Source organism: Sciurus vulgaris (assembly GCF_902686455.1).
Source record: "Sciurus vulgaris genome assembly, chromosome: 9".
Lineage (NCBI taxonomy): Eukaryota > Metazoa > Chordata > Mammalia > Rodentia > Sciuridae > Sciurus > Sciurus vulgaris.
In genome coordinates this window covers 53,952,341-53,973,395 of record NC_136469.1, presented here as the reverse complement: position 1 = coordinate 53,973,395, position 21,055 = coordinate 53,952,341, and the positions used below count along the sequence as shown (strand labels likewise).

At 35.3% G+C, this 21,055-nt stretch overlaps 1 protein-coding gene across 2 annotated transcripts in view; it reads left to right on the top strand.

The window, feature by feature from the left end:
- Positions 1-21,055, top strand: part of ARHGEF38 (Rho guanine nucleotide exchange factor 38) — a 167,369-nt gene that overhangs the window by 118,981 nt on the left and 27,333 nt on the right. Inside the window, exons 6-9 of one of the 2 annotated variants that reach the window (XM_079154687.1) lie at positions 5,135-5,334; positions 7,984-8,117; positions 12,893-12,997; positions 14,421-14,543. In XM_079154687.1, the coding sequence (XP_079010813.1) occupies positions 5,135-5,334; positions 7,984-8,117; positions 12,893-12,997; positions 14,421-14,543 (562 nt within the window). Of the gene's footprint in view, positions 1-5,134; positions 5,335-7,983; positions 8,118-12,892; positions 12,998-14,420; positions 14,544-21,055 lie in introns of those variants that run through there. The other variant, XM_079154688.1, reaches the window with a different exon arrangement.

Genomic DNA, 21,055 nt, shown 5'->3' with positions numbered 1-21,055 from the left:
AGTTTTTCATAATTTTTGTAAGTATTCTTATGTTTCATCTTTTTAAAAACTTTCTCATTTTTTCCCCAAATGATACATTCTAATGAGGAAAATAGTTCTACAATATTTGTTATAAAAAAATGGGTCCCTTCTTTTTGTCCTTAAATACTCCTCACTAGGACACACTATTTTTGTGTCTTTTAGCTGTTTATTTTGGTATTTATCGTCGTCTTCTTTTTTTTTTTTTTTTTTTTTTTTGGTACCAGGGATTGAACTCCAAGGCACTCAACCACTGAGCCACATCCCCAGTCCTATTTTGTATTTTATTTAGAGACAGGATCTCACTGAGTCGCTTAGCACCTCACTTTTGCTGAGGCTGACTTTAAACTCGAGATCCTCCTGCCTTGTCCTCCCGAGCCACTGGGATTACAGACATGGGCCCCCACACACAGCTATTTTGATATTTATCTTTATGACTCTAACAGCATGCTGACTTTTTTCCTATTCAGGTATCACATATTGAATTTCCCCTGTGGAAGACAAGAATCTATCTTTCTGATCCCCATCTCTAACACGCGCACACACACACACACCCTTCCCAACTCTCCATTCTCTCTATAATTTGGCTAATCTATAATCAGTGTTTGAGCAATTATATCATATCTGGGTACATTTCAGAGTTGAATTTTGGCATAAAGTACTATTTTCCTGAAAGTTGACAATTGTTGATTCTCCTCATCTTCCTCCTTCTCTTCCGCCTCTTCATCTCAGTGTTCTTTGTATAAATCATTTATAACAAACTCATGACCAGGTAACTAAGTCATCTTCCAAGATAAGCAGATGTCTTATGTCTGGTATCAATTTCGTTTCCCTAAAGAGCCTCTCCCAAAGCCTTCAGGCCTGTGGCGTTTGGAGTGCTGACACTGAGCACAAGTCTTTCAGGTACCTTCTGCCCATCATCCTCAAGCTTCTCTTAGCTTCTTTATATATTGATTCCCCTCATTTTGTTGTAGTACGTCCTTTGTTTCCTTCATACCTCAATGGATTCATGGGAAGTAAAATTTTAAGAATTTTTGTACTCAAAACATGTTTATTTTACCCTCACATGTGATTAATAGTTTGGTTTTGTATAGAATTCTAAATTGAAAATCTTCGGAATTTAAAGGTAATTCTTCATCACTTTCTAGCTTTCAGTGTTGATATGAGAAATCAGAAGCTTATTCTGATTCCTAGTCATCTGCTTATACCAATGTGTTTCTCTGGAGGCTTGTCCCCAGTTTTCTGAAGTTTCATGAATTGCAAGGTGTGATTCCGTCTCATCCTTTGCTCTGAACACTTAGTGAGTTCTTTCAACCCGTTAACATATGCATTTTTCTTAAATTATTTTACTGATGACTTCCTTCTCATATTTGTTCTCTTTTGGGAAGTTCTATTTTTAGATGTTTATTCCCTAGACCTGTTCTTGATTTTTCTCATATTTTCCATCCCTTCACATTTTTACTCTTCTCCTCTGGAAAGTTCCTGAGCTTTTTTTTTTTTTCTGACATGTGGGAGTTTTTATTGATATTATTTTTTATTTAGTTTTCAAGGGCTCTCTTTCTTAGTCCTTAAAAATATCTCCCTTATTATTCTTTACTTGAGAATTAGGTAGTTTCTGAGACAGGTTTTTAATTGATCCTTATTTTGATACCCAACCCTTTACTCCCCATTTCAATATATACTTAGTGACCTAATTAATAAACTTTTGGGGGATGATTAAATATTGGCTCTCTCTTGTTTGCTATATCAGGTACCATTCATTCATATTCTTTACATCTTCTAAATTTTCTTTTTTGTGTGTGTGGTGCTGGGGATTGAACCCAGGGCCTTGTGCTTGTGAGGCAAGCACCTTATCAACTGAGCTATATCCCCAGCCCATGAACTATATCCCCAGCCCTAAAATTTTTTAGTAGTTGTGTGTTTATTTTCTATTTTTATTTATAGCAAATGCCATTTGTTTATTACTGTGCACAGTTTCTCTTAACTGATTCAGATTTTAAAAGGAGAATAAATTAGAAAAAAGATCAATGACAGTATGGATGGTTGTGGCTATGGTAAAACAAATATTAAATTTAGGCTCCTTGTGGTCAATGAAATACAGAAAATAGGTCAATAGTTACATAGTTTTTCTTCTCCTTTTTTCCCATAATTAAAAAAGCAGATATACCTCATGTTGAAAATTTGATTTTTTCTCTTTCCTGCTAGTTTTCACATTTTTAAATGTCATTTATATTTTAATTGTGCATTTTTTCTTATACTTGATGTGCAGCTCTTTGCAGCCAAACTAGATGCTGCTAAAACAAAGCTGTGTTTACTTCACTTTGTAAAGTTCCAATAATAATTCATAATGAGATTAGTGTAGCTACTTATGGCACTAAATACTTGCCAAAGTATTTGTGATAAGGCAAAAGAAGACAAAAAAGAATTGCAAATTAATAACTACCTTACATTTCAGTCCAATATGGGGAATTGTTACACATTTGGTTACTTACTGTGGGGCAAGCAGGTGATAAATGGATTCCTGGCTGCTGTCCTTTATATCACACACCAGACTCATCTGCTTCACATGGTTATCAAAACTTAATCCTACTAGGTGGGATTAGGCAGAGTGAACTTTATGACACTGAGGGCCTGGAGTGTCATTATTTTATAATGCATCCTCTATCATTTCTACCATTTTTCTTGTCTGTCTGATGTAGATATTGGAACATCATTTCTCATCACTTGGGCAACTATGTAAAGTGTAGGTGAAGACAAAAGTGCCTCATTTTTGAGAAAAACATTTTAAGTCTTGTATCTATGATCATTTAAAAGGAAACAGTAATCATTTATAATTGTGATTATTGTCATTTGAAACATAAAGGGGACCAAATAGAACTTTGATGCCAAAGAATTATGGAAAGAAGTAACAATAACATTTGGATACAACTAAAGGATCTGGGTTGGGTTTTGTGACAGATCTAGATAAGGGAGAAAGAAGGGCAGCTAAGAGCTACAAATACAAACTTCAATTCATTTGGGTTTTGGGTTTTTTTTTTTTTAAGTTAAAAATAGATGTGGTTCTATGTTTATATAGGTACCTATATATGTATGTATATAAAACAATAGACCATGCTAATCAACTATTCTATTGAATTTGGATTTTATTTGATTAAAATATTTGATTATATTCATATTTTTATAGTATTGTCAGTGATTTATATAACATTAAATAAATTAATATTTGGTGATAATCAAAGAAAAAATTCAGAAGAAATTCTGATCATAATCATATAGATGCTATAACTCTCTCTAATCAATTTAGTATCTTCCACAGTCCTGACTTATTAACAGAATTATTTCTGCTTAAGTATGTAAAATGTATTGATGAAAAATCTATGCATATATATCAGGAAATGCTTTAAGATTCTGGTACTAAAATGCCATCACTTAGAAAAAGTTTTGGTTATATTTTTCTACGCATACTTATTTTCCTTTTTCTATTTGCCTCACTTAGTTCTTTTGGAAACCAATAATCAGTCTCTTTCTCCTTCTCCCAATTCTGATTCTCTTTTTCTCTCTCTGTCACCCTTTTTCTTACCTTCCTTCCTGCCTTTCCAAATGGGTGAGAAGTACAAGAAAGTATATTAAGGCAATTACTCACCCCTTGCAAACCTTTAATATTTTTTCCAACTTTTAAAAATGTTGCCTTTTAGTTAGTTTTAGTCTTTGTCTCTGTTATGCTATCATAATATCCTCAGAATATAAACAAAAGTCCTCCTTTAGTCAATCATTGTGAAATTTGGGGGGGAATTTCAATACAAAATAAAAGCACATTGTGAAAAATATGAGAAATCTATCATTTCTCAGACTGTAATGGTACGCTGAGAGAATAAGGTAGGTCCTGGTGGAGATACAGTGGTCACAGAGGAGTCGATCATAAACTGGTAAGTAAAGAAACAAGATGACTCCAGAGAGTGATAAGTGCTAAGATGACAATAAAGTTGGGAGGTGGAATGGTGACTGGCGTGTGTCTGTTGTGCACCTGTGTGTGTCTGCATGCATGTGTGCATGTACACTTGACCACTCATTTATCAATGAAAAGTTGAATTAGATGGTCTCTAAGGTGGCTTCTGACCTTTTCTAATGACACAGTTTTTCTAATTTTGTTCAACATTTTTGTATTCCTTTTATTTTCAAATTATGTGACATATTGACTATTCATATCAGTACTTATAAAACAGAAGTGTGATGCCAGGCCCGGTGGCACATGCCTGTGTTCCCAGTGTCTCAGGAGGATCGCAAGTTCAAAGCTAGTCTCAGAAACTTAGCGAGACCCTAAGCAACTTAGCAAAAGCCTGTCTCAAAATAAAAAATAAATAAATAAAAAGGGGTTTGGAAATGTGACTCAGTGGTTAAGGCCTTGAGTTCAATCTCTAGTAATCCCCCCCACCAAAAAAAAAAAAAAAAAAAAAAGAAATATGAAAAATCCACTTCCTGGTATTTGAAAATAGTGTATTTCCTATCCATAGCATCTGTTTATCTGTTTGAATAAAGAAGCTTTTAGAAATTCCTGCCTTCTGGGTGAAAGATCAATGGCTGTGGGCTGGACAGTGGCTTGACCAATCTTATAGTACCTTTCCTCCTGTCAATTGCCTGGCCAGTGGAAGGGCTCTCTTCTCATCTCAGAAGCACCCAAAGGAAAAGTCAAGCATGAGAAAAGTCAAGCATGAGTGCTCACTTTTTGTGAAATTACTGGATCTGTTGGCAAAGAATTTCAAATGGAAAGTCACTGTGTGATAGCAATAATTAGGGATAGCGATGGTAATAATAATAGATAATATAATATAATATTAATAAATATAATAACATTAATAATTAATAACTTGTGTTTATTATCAATCTTTTGGAAATTGTGATGGCACCTCTATAACATTGTAAATGCAACTTCTCAATTTTAAGAGAGAGGAGAGTATTTTCTTTTGACCATACTTTGCCAAGTCATCTGTTTAGGTTTTTAAATAATGAGCCTATTTTCCTCGCTAATCACAAAAATACCATAAGGAAAATGCATTTTTCTTGGTTGTCATGAAAAAACATATTCTGTTTGTAAAACCGATATTTATCTTTGTTACAGAGGCAAATCGAACTTATTGGACATGGGCTCTTTGATGATCAAACCAATTCAGCGTGTGATGAAATACCCCCTATTACTGTGTGAACTTCGGAATTCTACCCCTCCTTCTCACCCAGATTACAAAGCACTGGAGGATGCCTTTGCTGCTGTGAAGGACATTAATGTGAACATCAATGAATTTAAAAGAAGGAAAGATTTAGGTAGGAAGAAGTATGATGCATCTTGTGTTTTCCATGACTGTCATGTTTATATTTCTGAGAATCACAGAGTCTAAGTGGTTACAGCAGTTGCTGTTGACTATCCATATCAATACTTGGATAATGTAGTTTTTTCCTTGATAGCCGGGTTTAGGAGAAAATCAGGCAGCACAAAAAAATCCAACAAAAAGAAAAAATCAAACAGCTATACTCAACTATTTAGTCTTGGTCGTATATTGTGAACTGAAGATACCCAAAGCATACAGTCCTACTGAAGGTCTGTTTGGTGAGAAGACATGGCCAAGCGCTGTAGCCATGGGAAGGTAATGTTGGAATTGGTTGGAATAGGAATAGATCCAGATGAAGGGACCCATCTAGTACTTTGGACTCATGGTCCTGACACATAATGAAGGGAGATTTGGGGGCAATAATTGCTTTTTTGATAGGGGCAAATATATGTCTTTCTAGAAGTAACAAATGATTGGTAACTATTTTTAAGCTAAGATATAAAATTAAAGTCAGATGTCAAATGTAGATTTCAGAACAGGAGATATTTCATGGTCCCTGTATATTCCAGAAGTATCAGTGGTTTGGCTAGACCTGGGTCCTTTCTCAGTGTAATTTCTTTCCCTAAAGGTTTACACTGTTTTTTACTTCTAATATGAAATCTCAATCTGACATGAAAGCAATGCTAGTACTCTAGATTTCAATGACTCAACCAGTTTATTTGTTTTAAGTGATTTAATTTTCTGGTAATATATGTATGTTAATAAATTAAAATTATAAAGAAAAGAATAGAATAGAAATGAAAATTATACAGTAAAAAGGCATCATAATTGAATAAAAAGTACTCAAGAAATTACTGACTAGAATTCGTAATTATTAATATAAATCAATAATAAAATATTTTAATGCAAAATGTTAAAAATAAAAATAAATTCACAGAAAGACCAGATGGTATTACAATCCTATGCTTCACTAATTATCAGGAAATGAAAATCAAAATCACAATGACACAGCACTCCAATACAATAGATTGACAAAAAAACAATTTTTGAATGGATAATACTATGACTTAGTGCTGCATTTCAATCTGCAGATGAGAACTTAAATAGGAGCCACCACCTTAGAGAAAAAGTTTGACAGAATCTACTACAGTTGAAGATGCACACACCAGAGATGCAGAAAATGAATTTCTAGGAATTTTCCCTAGAGAAATTCTTGCCCATGTGCTCAAAAATGTACTAGTAATAGCACTGTTCATAAATTTTTTAAAAGTTTATGTAATTATTCAGATTAATGGAGAAACTGTGCATTTTACACTATGATACCATGAAAAGATTTAAAAACTAATAAAATAGAAATAGGCACTGATTGGGTTAGTCCCAACAACAGAATTCTGAGTTTTAAAAAAATGTAACTTAGCAAATGAGAGAAGAATATGTGCAATATGTTACCATTTTTTATAAATAATACCATGTATTGTGTTAATTCCATACACAGTAAAGGAATAAAAATAGCAAAATAATGAATCCCATTATTTAGGATAACAATTCCCTTTAAGAATCAAAGATGGGGATCAGGCTTCAATTATTAGGGAATTAAAAAAATTTTTTTTAAATTGGAAATGATAAAATATTAAGAATTGACATAACTGGGAGGTGAATAACTGTTGTTATATTACTTTTTATATGTTTCTGTTGGCTTAAACTACTTCAAAGTCTTAGAGCTAACATTTTATTACATTTTCTTCAGACTCTCTCTTTCCTTCCTTCTTTGCTCCCAGCAGCATGGATGGTGTGACTTTTGTTTCTTGAAACTTCATCATATATCATGAACATTCTTCCAGTTTATATGCCTTCTTTGTTGGCCCCATACTATTCGAATTATGAGTGGATCATTTATTAAACTGTTGCTCTGTGGATAAACTTTTAGATTATTTCCAATATCTCATTGATGGAAAATAGCTGCAATAAACAGAGCAAAACTTCATATGCTTGATTATGAAAAGCAGATTTATCTGCATGAACTTTCTGGTCAGAGACTACAAATATTTTCATTTTGTTAGATACTACCATACCTTTCTCTACAAAAACTGTGTTGGTTTAATCCTCATCAGCAGTGGATACAATTGTTCATCTTCCTACATCCTTACCATCACTGGATGGTAGGAATTTTAAACATTTTGAACAAAATGAGAATTGGAAATGATTTGAAAGATAAATAAGTAAAGTCAATGGTTACTCAACTTGCACCAAATGTCTGTTAGGGAAGAGCCACTTCAGCATCTGAGATTGCCTTGTGATGAATGCAGTTGTCATCATTTAGGGTCAGAGTCCCCATCCTGGAGGTCTCAGATAATAGATGTGTTATCTGAGAAGAGTGAAAGGTTTTTTTCCCAGGATCAGGGATGTCTTGAATGGGGAGATAAATTAATCTTGGACCTTGAGGAGCCATATCCTTGAACAGGCTGTTTCTGAAGGTAAGAAGGATGCCTGGGATAAACTAGGGGCTCTAGCACATGGCACCTACGGAAGAGAATCAAAACCTATATAGATTTCTATCTTGAATGTAAATACTGACCTTAAAAACTCTGAGTGAAATGCATGCTGCACGTGGTCTGATATGTCATTGCATTCTTCTTTTTTTCAGTTCTAAAATACAAGAAGAATGATGAGGATGAATCTCTTAAAGACAAATTATCTAAACTAAATATTCATTCAATTAGCAAGAAATCAAAAAGAGTGACAAATCATCTAAAGATTCTGACCAGAGGAGAATCACAGGTAATTTTTCATTTTGTACCACCTACATTTCCCTAGGGAACATGAACACTGACATTTTTGTGAGGTTTTGTTTTCTTGTTACCAGAATTATATCGAGAATGTAGAGAATCATAGTTAATTGCCTTATGCTCTTCCTTGTTTTCTCCCTTGGGGGAAGATGGGGATGGGAGTATGACTGGGATAGTTTTGACACTTTCTTGGCTGTGATTTTCACTCCAGAGGCAAAGAAGAAAGAAGGATATGAGGACATGGGGTACAAGATGCCTCAGGAGTCCTGAAACTCCCCATCAACCAGCACACAATCTTCCTCAAGAAAATCTCCTCCTTCCATCTCTAATATTTTTCCCTTTTAAAAATCTCACTTTCCTTTAGGATTCCCTGGATATACATTTTATCTTTATTTCACCTATTAAAAAAAAAAAAAGAAGGGTTTAGATGCATAAGTTAGTGCGATGTTTTTCTTACCCCTTACCATGGCTCTCCCCACTCCCCAGGTGCAGGTTGTACTAGTGGGTAACCGTTTTTTGTCAGGTATTTAGCCTGGCTGGAACCACTTTCATCTCAACTCCTAATAAATAATGGATGGATTAGTAAAGGCTCTTAAACTTTAATGTGCTTAAGAAGAATTATCTGAGGAGCTTGCTGAACAGATTCTAGGCTTCCACCTGATTCAAGGGTGCAACCTAGAAGTTTGAATTTTTACAAACATTCCAGGTGTTTGGAAGCTAATGACCTTCAAGTTAGTGATCAATGGAACACACTTTGAGAATCATAAGATAGAAGGTTCATGGTGGTTCCACTGTGTTAATACTAAGGTGGCTTTAGTTGAAATTAGGAAGCACAATTCTGGGCACACTATATTTGACATTATTTTTTTCCTTCCCATTTGCTTATTCTCATCACTTATTATTTTAACATCTCTAAAAGTTTTTAGTTTGAACTAGAAGCAACTGCATTGTGGTTTAGCATGGGACTCAGATAGCTTATTTTATCAATCTCACTACCTAGTTGCTGTGGTCTTTTTTCCTTTTTTCACGAAGTCTTTTCAGCTTTCTCACTATGTAAGTAGAAGAGGTTTCTTCCTTCTTCAAATGTCTAATAAATCTGTTCTCTAGATTCCAGTCTTGGCACTATTCATATTTGCAGGAGATGGCATAGGGCAGAAATTAAGAGCAAGGTCTTTGAAGTTATCTAAATCATTCTTTGAATCCCATCTCTGCCACTTAATAAATATTTGTCTTTGGGTACACAGCTTAAATTTAATGGTATAGTCTGTACATTGGGGATTATATTAGTACTTGACACATGGGAAGGTTGTGACAATTAAATGAAATGATTCATATATAAAGAATGCACTTACCCCAGGGTGTAAACACTCAGTATATACTGGCTGTAAAGAGTAGCATAATCATCATCATTATTGCTTTATATCATTGTCTTATATTACTATGTGCCTTTGACAGTTCAGATGTCTTACTTCCCATGAGGGTGTAAACTCCTTCATACATGCTGTATCAATCATGTTTTTTTAACTTTCTGTATTTTATAATGTTTCAACATAAAATAACTTGCTGGTATTTTAGGAGAGACTGCCCCTTCCAGAGCTAGGCAATTCTTTGAGAGCAAATAGCTGGAAAAACAACTCTCAGAGACCACCCAATTCCATCTATAGCTCCATTCACATCCTCTTTTAACTCTTATACACTGAACCAATATTTCTGCTGTCCTAAATCATTCCACAGCCAGTAGTGAAACAACGAGGGATTAGTCCCATAACCCAGAGCCCATGGGAATTATTCGAAGCAGCCAATCCCATTTACTCTGCCCTGCTTTGCACTTCCCAAGAAAATCCCAATGTAGACTCTGGCCTAGACTTTCTCTTCACTCCTGTCTTCTGCCACTTGACCAAAACCTGGCACTTCCCCTGTGGCTCCATGTGGCATGAGATAACTTGCTCTCTCAGACCTGTTTCCAAGCCTTGTTCTCATTTTCTTTGGTGGTTGCACTGACTTTACCATATGATAGCCCCCATATAATACCATAACCAATATGAACACTCCTAGAATACATGGCTTGTATTCACTTCCTTATATCCTTCCAGGGGCTCGCTAGATCCATTGCATACAAGAGGCCCTTCCTTTCAATATGGGAAGTTTGGGACATTTATGGTGTATGGTAACAGATAAAGGAAAGGGCAGTCAGGACGTTTCAACTAAAGACAATAATAATAAAATCAAATTGGGAATTCATTTAAGAAGAGATTATTGTGTCCTGTAGGCACGTATACATTTAGTGCAAACATTTCTTCTCCACTCTTTGAGATTTTATTTCTGACTCAAGACAATTCTACTGAGGAACAATAGGGTAGGTTCTAATTGGGAGCAGGTATTTAAAATATTCTTTAGCATATTTATCATCAGTTTCTTATATTTTTCAATTGTGAACTAAAAGTGAATTGTAGTTAAAGGAGCCTGAAGGGATATTAATTAGATTTTTCCCCTTAATCTTTTTAGAGGATGTCCTGTCAGCAATGAAGCATTTCACTGTTAATCAGAAAATCAGCTGCATAGGCTGGACTGGAGAAGAGATAAATCTCAAATCAATCAATTTTGCACTTGTCAGCAGCTCAGGTGAAATATTGGTAGAGTTAGGGTTTAAAGCTATTACCCAAGAGGAAGATTCTATTCAATTCATCATACATGTATTGAACTCTCATATACCAGGCACTGTGTAAGAGATTGGACATACAAAGATGAACAGGTGTAGGTTCTGAATTCAGTTTGCTTGGGTTTGAATACTGATCTCACCTATAAACATGGGTAAGTTTCTCTAAACCCCTATGTTAGGATAAAGGCTGTGCATAGTAGCTGAAGTCCCATAGCCATTTATTTCTCTCTGTAACAATAGCCTGAGATGTGAACAGATGAACTCTGCTTAATAAGAACCTTCAGGAACCCAGTGTATCCAGTTTAATTCCTAAACACATTGTCTCATCTGCCTGATTGAGGTTGGGTCATTGCCATGTCTTCATTCAAGTCCTAAGGACAATATTACAAGGCTAAGACTTAGAAATGAAACACTCTTCACTCACATCCTAGTCACCCAAACAGTAAGATGGGTGGAGCTACCTGCAAGGAAATCTTGGAACTGTCTTGATAGGTCAGTCACGTATCCAACTTAAATTAGAGGTGTGGGTTCTAGCAGAAAAAGGACAATAGGGAATGTCAACAGACTGCCACACTCCTGAAGCTTCTGTTTATCTCCAAAATGGAATTGATCACAATAAGTAGTCCACAGGATTGTATAAATATTAAAATGAGAAGGAGGAAGAAAGGCTCTGACATAGTGTTTGGAACATAGTGTTTAATAAATATTAGCTATTATTATTATTATGACCAAAACAATCTTAGATACATGAAATTCATCAATAGATAGAATTGCTTAACTAATTACTTAGGGTTACAAGAGCACACAGGAGGGAAAAATTAATTTTCTACAGTGGGAAGAAGAGCAATGAAGGAATGATTCATGGAAGTAGTCACTTTTGAGCTAGTCCTTAAAAATAAACAGAATTTTATAAGGCAGAAAAAGGACAGCAACATATTCCAGCAAAACAGCATGAGAAAGGATTGGTTATGGGGAAGTAGAATTGGGCAATATTTCTCACAGTGTGATTCTTGAATCTCTCTCTTTAGAATCATCTGGGTCCCAGCCAAGATATACAAAATAAAATATCTGGCAATATGTCCTTGGAAACTGACTTTAAAACTACCTGGCCCAGCACATTGTTATACACACCAAACTGAGTTGGATTTTGTGTGAATTACAAAAAAATCTATTGCCTATTTATTCAAAAGTTTTCTAGATAAACAATATTAAGGGGTTTAAAAATAAAATGTTACCATTTCTATTCAAACAGCTCTAAGGTCAACTATCTGAAATCAAGAAACGTGTGAACCAAAACAGCTGCAATCTTTACCCAGTGCCTAACTGAGCAAGAGGCACCCTGTTCCATGGAACATTTGCATTTTCACACAGCTTTTGCCAGTTCAGAGACTGGTTCTGATCTTGTCTTATAGCCATTTTGATTGCTAAGAAATAGCAATGAGTAGGTGTTCCTAAAAAACACCGGAAGCATACAAAAAGCATAATTTTCTGAATGCTAATAGATATTACATGTAAGAAGACAAAAAATTAACTGAATGTATGGGACCACTATCTTCACTATGAAGATTTATTCTTACAGAAGAACTAAGATTATATTACATCCTTCAAATTTAAAGTGATAATTATCATAGTTCTTTAACCATGGACTGAGGATTATTTTCTAAATAAACAGGAGTGAATCTTCTGAGCAAAGCAATACATTTTAGTCCATAGATCAAATTTAGCTATTTGATCTATTTAGCTTTTATAAGCCCACAAATTAATATAATTCAAATCTACACACATATGTACATATATAATTAAAAACTGCAGGGAAAATTCTTATAATCCTACAGCTACTGTGACATAGTTGAAGCTGTGTGAAAATAAACACATCTGTATGACATGGCTTTACAATACTAACGGCACATAGGATGTGCAGTATGCCCACCCAGGAAGTATGTCGGCATATCACAGAAGGTTTTGAAATCAACAAGAATTTTTTTGTACTGTGCTGGGCCAATGTGATCTTTCCTGGTTTTTTTGTTTGTTTGTTTGTTTTTTGTTTTGTTTTCCAAATATCAGGTTCATTTGAATTATGAAAATAAATAATTTCATATATATTTTAGGTGAAAGATAATACCTTTAACAAAGAAGAAAAGATGTTTAGAGCTTTAGAAAAGACTGTGAGGCATTGTATGAAGAATATTTCATTCTGTCTCCAACATGTACAGGTAGGTAAGACACAACTGTTGTTGATGCTTCTTCCAAAATGCCCTGATTCCCATGGTGTCTATGAGGAATAAGTGTGACTGTTCGTTCATTTGTATGATGACACTTACTGTGTCAAATTTTGAAGATTGCAAAATGCCATGAAGGAAGCCAGTATAACAGTTTGGGTTTTGCGCTTTGACCCATCCTCCCCACAACCCAAACTGCCGTGTTTGGGGATTTTGTTCCGATGGTTGCCACATGGACCACCAGTGTGTTTTCTTTACAACAGAGATGAGGTCATTAAACCATTAAATTAAAAAATGTGCATTAGGCAGAATGTGTATATAATTTGTCTGATTTTACTAATCTCTCCTCTTAGTCCCTAAAGTATAAAAATCAATATGAAGCAGAATAACTTGAACTACAAAATAATACACAGTGCAAATGCTCTCACACGATTACACCAGAAAACAAAAACATCCCCACAAATTTCTAGTCCTATAGGAGGTTGTCCTGACCCTCTTGTGAGTTACTGATTTCAATGAAATCCTATTGGAGAACAACATGATTATTCTCAGCAGCAAGGTCAGCCAGGAGATTCTTCTCCTCATGCATATTACCAAGGACACATGGTCCTAAGCAGCATCTTGACAGTGGTTATGACTATGAGACATAAGAAGTTAGTGGAGTTCCATGTAAATCAGGTAATAAATGGCTCCCTTCCTTTTCCAGAAATGTTTTCTCTTGCTTATCTGTTTTTGGAAGTAGATGCTTGCACACTTAGATGAAATATAACACCAGCCAAGGGTTAAGGTGACAAATACACTGATTTGGAGGCAGGGTTCTATGTTCTGTAAACAAGCACCATTCTGTTCTTATTTATTCTCTGAGGCAAATCCTGATTTTTACAGTCAGGTTTGCTAATCACTTTCTGAAGCACTGCCTTCTGTGAAAAGAAAACCAAAGCAGTTATAACAGCCAGAGGGAAGAGGGGACTGACCTTTGTGTACCTTTACATACCCTTCAAGGAGGAAACGTCTTTTGGGAACATTTACTGGAAAGTCCTATATTTTCAGTGATTGATTCAACAAAAATGTGAGCATCTTCCCTTAAGAGAGCATTACATTTACCAAGGAAAAGTGATGATTATATCAAAGAGGAGTGACTTTTAATATAAGGAATCTATCAATCCAATGCTAAAGAATGGTCAGTAAGGGCTTGTCTTAATCAACTAGGGCCTCATACAGAATATTATGGGAAAGTGACATGGGGGGAAAGCAGGAAGAAAGATTATTTTAAGTAACCTGATTGTACAGAATATCCACAAAATTTTCATAGTTCCTTTTCTTCCCCCATTTATCTCTCAGAAGAAATGATGCTAAAGTTCACATTGGGGATACATTTAATTGTAATAACCGCAGAACTTGCCTTGTTGGGTTTCAGGATGCCTTGCCCATTGCTCTCCAGAGTGTGAGAGAGCTCCAGGAGATTTCCTACAACAAAGATGAGGAGGAGAGGGGCTCTTCAGAGACTCTGAGTAATGCTCCAAATCCCTGTCATGACTTTGTAAGTTATTTATATTCATAGGAAATACAAGTTAAAGAGTGGGGTTAAAAGAAAGGCTGATTTACATTTCTTTTTCTGGAGTGAGAAATAAAATATGCACTAAAGCAAATACTACTGTCAAATTAGGAGATTTTAACAGGGATTTTAAAAAAATAATTAAATATTTTTAAAGTGGATTAGTTGAGGATTTTACCATAATTGAAATTTAAGACAACTCTGGACTGTGTTTCTAGGAGTAGTTAGTGCCTGTGTAGCTTTTAGAATCAATATTTAGTTTGAGTTTGCATATATTATATCAAGGATTTATTAAGTTGGAAAGCTATGATTTTCTTAAAGATGTCTCTAGAAATGCCTTCCATCCTTAGAGAGGAAGCACAGGCATTTTCTGAGGATGTGATTCTGACTAACACAATGCGTACTTGACAGCAAAGCTTTCCTTCTGCTTGAGCCACGTGTTATTTCTTCTGTTTCATGATAAAATATCTCTTTTCTAAGAGTTCTATAAAATATAGGCTAGGTATCATAAAAGACATGCTTGAGTCAATAAAATATTTGGGTGGTAAGCTAGTCTGGGTAATACAGATTTTAACTTAGTGCCTTGTGTTTCTATGGCTATTATTCTGTCATAGTATATTTCAAGTATTCTGTAGAAGATATAATAGATTTCACCATCTTTTTTTATTTTTATTGTAAACAAATGGGATACATGTTGTTTCTCTGTTTGTACATGGCGTAAAGGCATACCATTTCCATATTCATATATTTACATAGAGTAATGATGTTTGATTCATTCCGTTATTTTTTTCCTTCCCCCCCACCCCTCCCACCTCTCTTTTCCCTCTATACAGTCCCTTCTTCCTCCATTCTTATCCCCCTCCCACCCCCCATTAAGTGTCATCATCCGCTTATCAGTGAGATCATTCCTCTTTTGGATTTTTGAGATTGGTTTATCTCACTTAGCATGATATTCTCCAATTTCATACATTTCCCTGCAAATGCCATAATTTTATTATTCTTTATAGCTGAGTAATATTCCATTGTATATATATATATACCACAGTTTCTTTATCCATTCATCAATTGAAGGGCATCTAGGTTGGTTCCATAGTCTGGCTATTGTAAATTGAGCCGCTATGAACATTGATGTGGCTATATCTCTGTAGTTTGCTGATTTTAAGTCCTTTGGGTATAGGCCGAGAGTGGGATAGCTGGGTCAAATGGTAGGTCCATTCCAAGTTTTCTAAGGAATCTCCACACTGCTTTCCAGAGTGGCTGCACTAATGTGCAGTCCCACCAGCAATGTATGAGTGTACCTTTCCCCCCACATCCTCGCCAAAACCTATTGTTGCTTGTATTCTTGATAATCACCATTCTAATTGGGGTGAGATGGAATCTTAGTGTAGTTTTGATTTGCATTTCTCTTATTATTAAAGATGTTGAACATTTTTTCATATGTTTGTTGATTGCTTGTAGATCTTCTTCTGTGAAGTGTCTGTTCATTTCCTTAGCCCATTTGTTGATTGGGTTATTTGTATTCTTAGTATAGAGTTTTTTGAGTTCTTTATATATTCTGGAAATTAGTGCTCTATCTGAAGTATGATTGGCAAAGATATTCTCCCACTCTGTAGGCTCCCTCTTGGCATTGCTGATAGTTTTCTTTGCTGAGAGAAAGCTATTTAGTTTGAATCTATCCCAGTTATTGATTCTTGCTTTTATTTTTTGTGCTATGGGAGTCCTGTTAAGGAAGTCTGATCCTAAGCCAACAAGGTGAAGATGTGGACCTACTTTTTCTTCTATAAGATGCAGGGTCTCTGGTCTGATTTCAAGGTCCTTGATCCATTGTGAGTTGATTTTTGTGCAGGGTGAGAGATAGGGGTTTAGTTTCATTCTGTTGCATATGGATTTCTAGTTTTCCCAGCACCATTTGTAGAAGAGGTTATCTTTTCTCCATTGCATATTTTTGGGCCCTTTGTCTAGTATGAGAAAATTGTATTTATTTGGGTTTGTGTCCGTGTCCTCTATTCTGTACCATTGATCTACCTGTCCATTTTGGTGCCAATACCATGCCGTTTTTGTTTGCTTTGTAGTATAGTTGAAGTTCTGGTATTGCGATACCCCCTGTTTCATTCTTCCTGCTAAGGATTGCTTTAGCTATTCTGGGTTTCTTATTCTTCTAGATGAATTTCATGATTGCTTGCTCTATTTCTGTGAGGTACATCATTGGGATTTTAATTGGAATTGCATTGAATCTGTATAGCACTTTTGGCAGTATGGCCATTTTGACAATATTAATTCTGCCTATCCAAGAACATGGAAGATCTTTCCATCTTCTAAGGTCTTCCTTAATTTCTTTCTTCAGTGTTTTGTAGTTTTCATTGTAGAGATCTTTTACCTCTTTGGTTAGATTGACGCCCAAGTATTTTTTGTTTTTTTTTTGAGGCTATTGCAAATGGAGTTGTTTTCCTCATTTCCCTTTCAGATGTTTCATCACTTGCGTATAAAAATGCTGTAGATTTATGCATGTTGATTTTATAGCCTGCTATTTTGCTGAATTCATTGATGAGGTCTAGAAGTTTTCTGGAGGAGTTTTTTGGATCCTAAAAAAATAGAATCATGTCATCAGCAAATAGTGACAGCTTAAGTTCCTTTTTTCCTATTCGTATCCTTTAAATTTCTTTAGTCTGCCTAATTGCTCTGGCTAGAGTTTTGAGGACAATGTTGAATAGAAGTGGTGAAAGAGGACATCCCTGTCTTGTTCCTGTTTTTAAAGGGAATGGTTTCAGTTTTTCTCCATTAAGAATGATGTTGGCCATGGGCTTAGCATAAATACCCTTTACAATGTTCAGGTATGTTCCTACTATCCCTATTTTTTCTAGTGTTTTGAGCATGAAGGGGTGTTGTATTTTGTTGAACACTTTTTCTGCGTCAATTGAAATAACCATATGATTCTTATCCTTAAGTCTATTGACATGATGGATTACGTTTATTGATTTACAGATGTTAAACCATCCTTGCATTCCAGGAATGAACCCCACTTGATCATGGTGCACAATTTTCTTAATATGTTTTTGGATACGGTTTGCCAATATTTTGTTAAGGATCTTTGCATCTATATTCATCAAGGATATTGGTCTAAAATTTTCTTTCCTTGATGTGTCTTTGCCTGGTTTGGGTATGAGGGTGATATTAGCTTCATAGAATGAGTTTGGTAGGGTACCCTCCTTTTCTATTTCCTGGAATACTTTGAGAAGTATTGGAATGAGTTCTTCTTTGGCTGAGAATCCGTCTGGTCCTGGGCTTTTCTTGGTTGGTAGATTTTTAATGGCTTCTTCTATTTCATTGCTTGATATTGATCTGTTTAAATTGTGTATGTCCTCCTGGTTCAGTTTGGGCGGAGCATATGTCTCTAGAAATTTATCAATGTCTTCGGTTCTTTCTATTTTGTTGGAATACAGATTTTCAAAGTAGCTTCTCATTATGTTCTGTATCTCAGTGGTGTCTGTCGTGATATTTCCTTTTGCATCATGTATTTTAGTAATTTGAGTCTTCTCTCTCCTTTGTTAGCGTGGCTAAGGGTTTGTCTATTTTGTTTACTTTCTCAAAGAACCAACTTTTTGTTATGTCAATTTTTTGAATAGTTTCTTTTGTTTCAATTTCATTGATTTCAGCTCTGATTTTAATTATTTTCTGTCTTCTACTACTTTTGCTGTTATTCTGTTCTTCTTTTTCTAGGGCTTTGAGTTGTAATGTTAGGTCATTTAATTGTTGACTCTTCATTCTTTTCTGGAATGCACTCCATGCAATGAATTTTCCTCTTAGTACTGCTTTATAGTGTCCCAGAGATTTTGATATATTGTATCATCATTCTCATTGACCTCTAAGAATTTTTTAATCTCCTCCCTGATGTTTTTTGTTATCCATGTTTCATTCAATAGCATATTATTGAGTCTCCAGGTGTTGGAGTAATTTCTGTTTTTTATTTTGTCATTGATTTCTACTATCAGTCCATTATGATCTGATAGAACACAAGGCAGTATCTCTATTTTTTTGCATTTCCTAAGGGCTGCTTTGTGGCATAACATATGGTCTATTTTCAAGAAGGTTCCATGTGCTGCTGAGAAGAAAGTGAATCGCTCATTGATGGATGGAATATTCTATATATGTCTATTAAGTCTCAGTTATTGATTGTGTTATTGAGTTACATGGTTTCCTTGGTTGGATTTTGTTTGGAAGATCTATCTAGTGGTGACAGCGGTGCGTTAAAGTCGCCCAGAATTATTGTGTTGTGGTCTATGTGATTCCTGAAATTGAGAAAGATTTGTTTGATGTACAGGGATGCACCATTGTTTGGGGCATAAATATTTACTATCGTTATGTCTTCCTGATTTATGGTTCCCTTAAGCAGTCTGAAATGTCCTTCTTTATCCCTTCTGACTAACTTTGGCTTGAAGTCCACTTTATCTGATATAAGGATGAAACCCCTGCTTTTTTACTGAGTCCATGTGTGTGGTAGGTTTTTTCCCATCCTTTCACCTTTAGTCTATGGATGTCTTTTTCTATGAGATGAGTCTCTTGCAGGCAGCATATTGTGGGTCTTTCTTTTTAATCCATTCTGCCAGTCTATGTCTTTTGATTGATGAGTTTAGGCCATTAACGTTCAGGGTTATTATTGAGATATGATTCGTATTCCCAGTCATTTGGGCTTATTTTTGGTTTTAAAGTCGGCTTGTTTTCTCCTTTGAGTGGTTTTTCTCTAAGGTAGTTCCTCCCTTTGCTGACCTACATTGTTGTTTTTCATTTCCTCCTCATGGAATATTTTGTTGAGAACATTCTGTAGTGCAGGCTTTCTATTTGTAAATTCTTTTAACTTTTGTTTATCATGGAAGAATTTTCTTTCATCTTCAAATCTGAAGGTTAGTTTTGCTGGGTATAGGATTCTGGGTTGGCAACCATGTTCTTTCAGAGCTTGAAATATGTTGTTCCAGGCCCTTCTAGCTTTTAGAGTCTGGTTGAGAAGTGGGCTGCTATCCATATTGGTCTCCCCCTATATGTAATCTGATGCTTTTCTCTCGTGGCCTTCAAAATCCTATCTTTATTTTGAAAGTTAGACATTTTCATTATAATGTGCCTTGGTGTGGATCTGTTGCGATTCTGTGCATTTGGTGTTCTGTAAGCCTCTTGTATTTGATTGTCCATTTCATTCTTCAGGTTTGGGAAATTTTCTGATATTATTTCATTGAATAGGTTGTTCATTCCTTTGGTTTGTATCTCTGTGCCTTCCTCAATCCCAATAATTCTTAAATTTGGTCTTTTCATGATGTCCCATAGTTCTCAGAGATTCTGTTCATGATTCCTTACCATCTTCTCTGTTTGGGCAAACATCTTGCTTTTCTGGTATTAGGAAATGGAGAGTCAGGATTACATTCACAGTAACATGATACATAGGTAAGTTGCTCATGGATGGGTGGGTGGATGGATGGATGAGTGGATAATAGGAGTTTTTATATCAGAGGTTTAATGGGGAAAGCACTGGTAATTAGTTGTCTGTGTATTTTCTGGGGTTAATCACAGAGAGCACATTTTAGAAAAGTTCTTAAAGGTTTGCTCTTTAGGTTAATTCAAATCCATTAAGTCAATAAATATTTATTGAGCACTATCTGAGAGCATGGTAGTTTCTTCCTTAGCAAGCATGCTCCAAAAATTCAAGAGCAAGATGAAAGAAGCTGTCTTACCTACCTTGCATTAAAATGCAAGATGACTAATTAGGTTAAGTTAAAATAATAATCAGAAAGCTCAACAAAAAGTAACATTTTACGAATAATATATATAGAACTCCTTCAAAATGAAATACTAAGAACTCAAAATCTAAAGGCAGATAAATTCTTCTTATTTAATCATAAAGGATACTTACCTGTACATTTTTGGTAGGACAAATATTAAAATAAAATATTTGTTCCAAACACAATTCCTATACACAGGCAAATCAGTTCATGTCTATGAGCCACTGAATACATATTAATTTTGTATAGTAATTTTGTAATTATATTGTCTATAGAAACTGGTCACGTAAAAAACATGGTAATTTTTAACCAGATACAATAAATGAATTCTTAGTCAAGAGACTCATTAAACAGTGTGCAGGTGTATATTGATTATTTCATAAACTAGACATCAAATCTAATATGTGTTGGCTCTCACTGGTGCCTATAAGAGATTGGTTCCCCTCTCTTTTAGATTTCCCATGAGTTCAGATAAAGTTATCGGGGGGCATTTAAATCAATTGATATAGGCTGCTGCTCAGATGCTGATTCCCTGGGATTGCTTCAAGGGTGCAGAAGAAAACCTACTACCAAAGTATTATAACATAGTCATGTAACCCAAGTATATATGATAAAGGGTTAAGTAGGGCATGTTAGCTTTTTTATATTTGACTAAAATAATTAATGTAAGCTATTGGGGTCTTAAGCCCCCTTGCCCTTCTCGACCAGCGACAAGGGAAGGGGACACTCCCC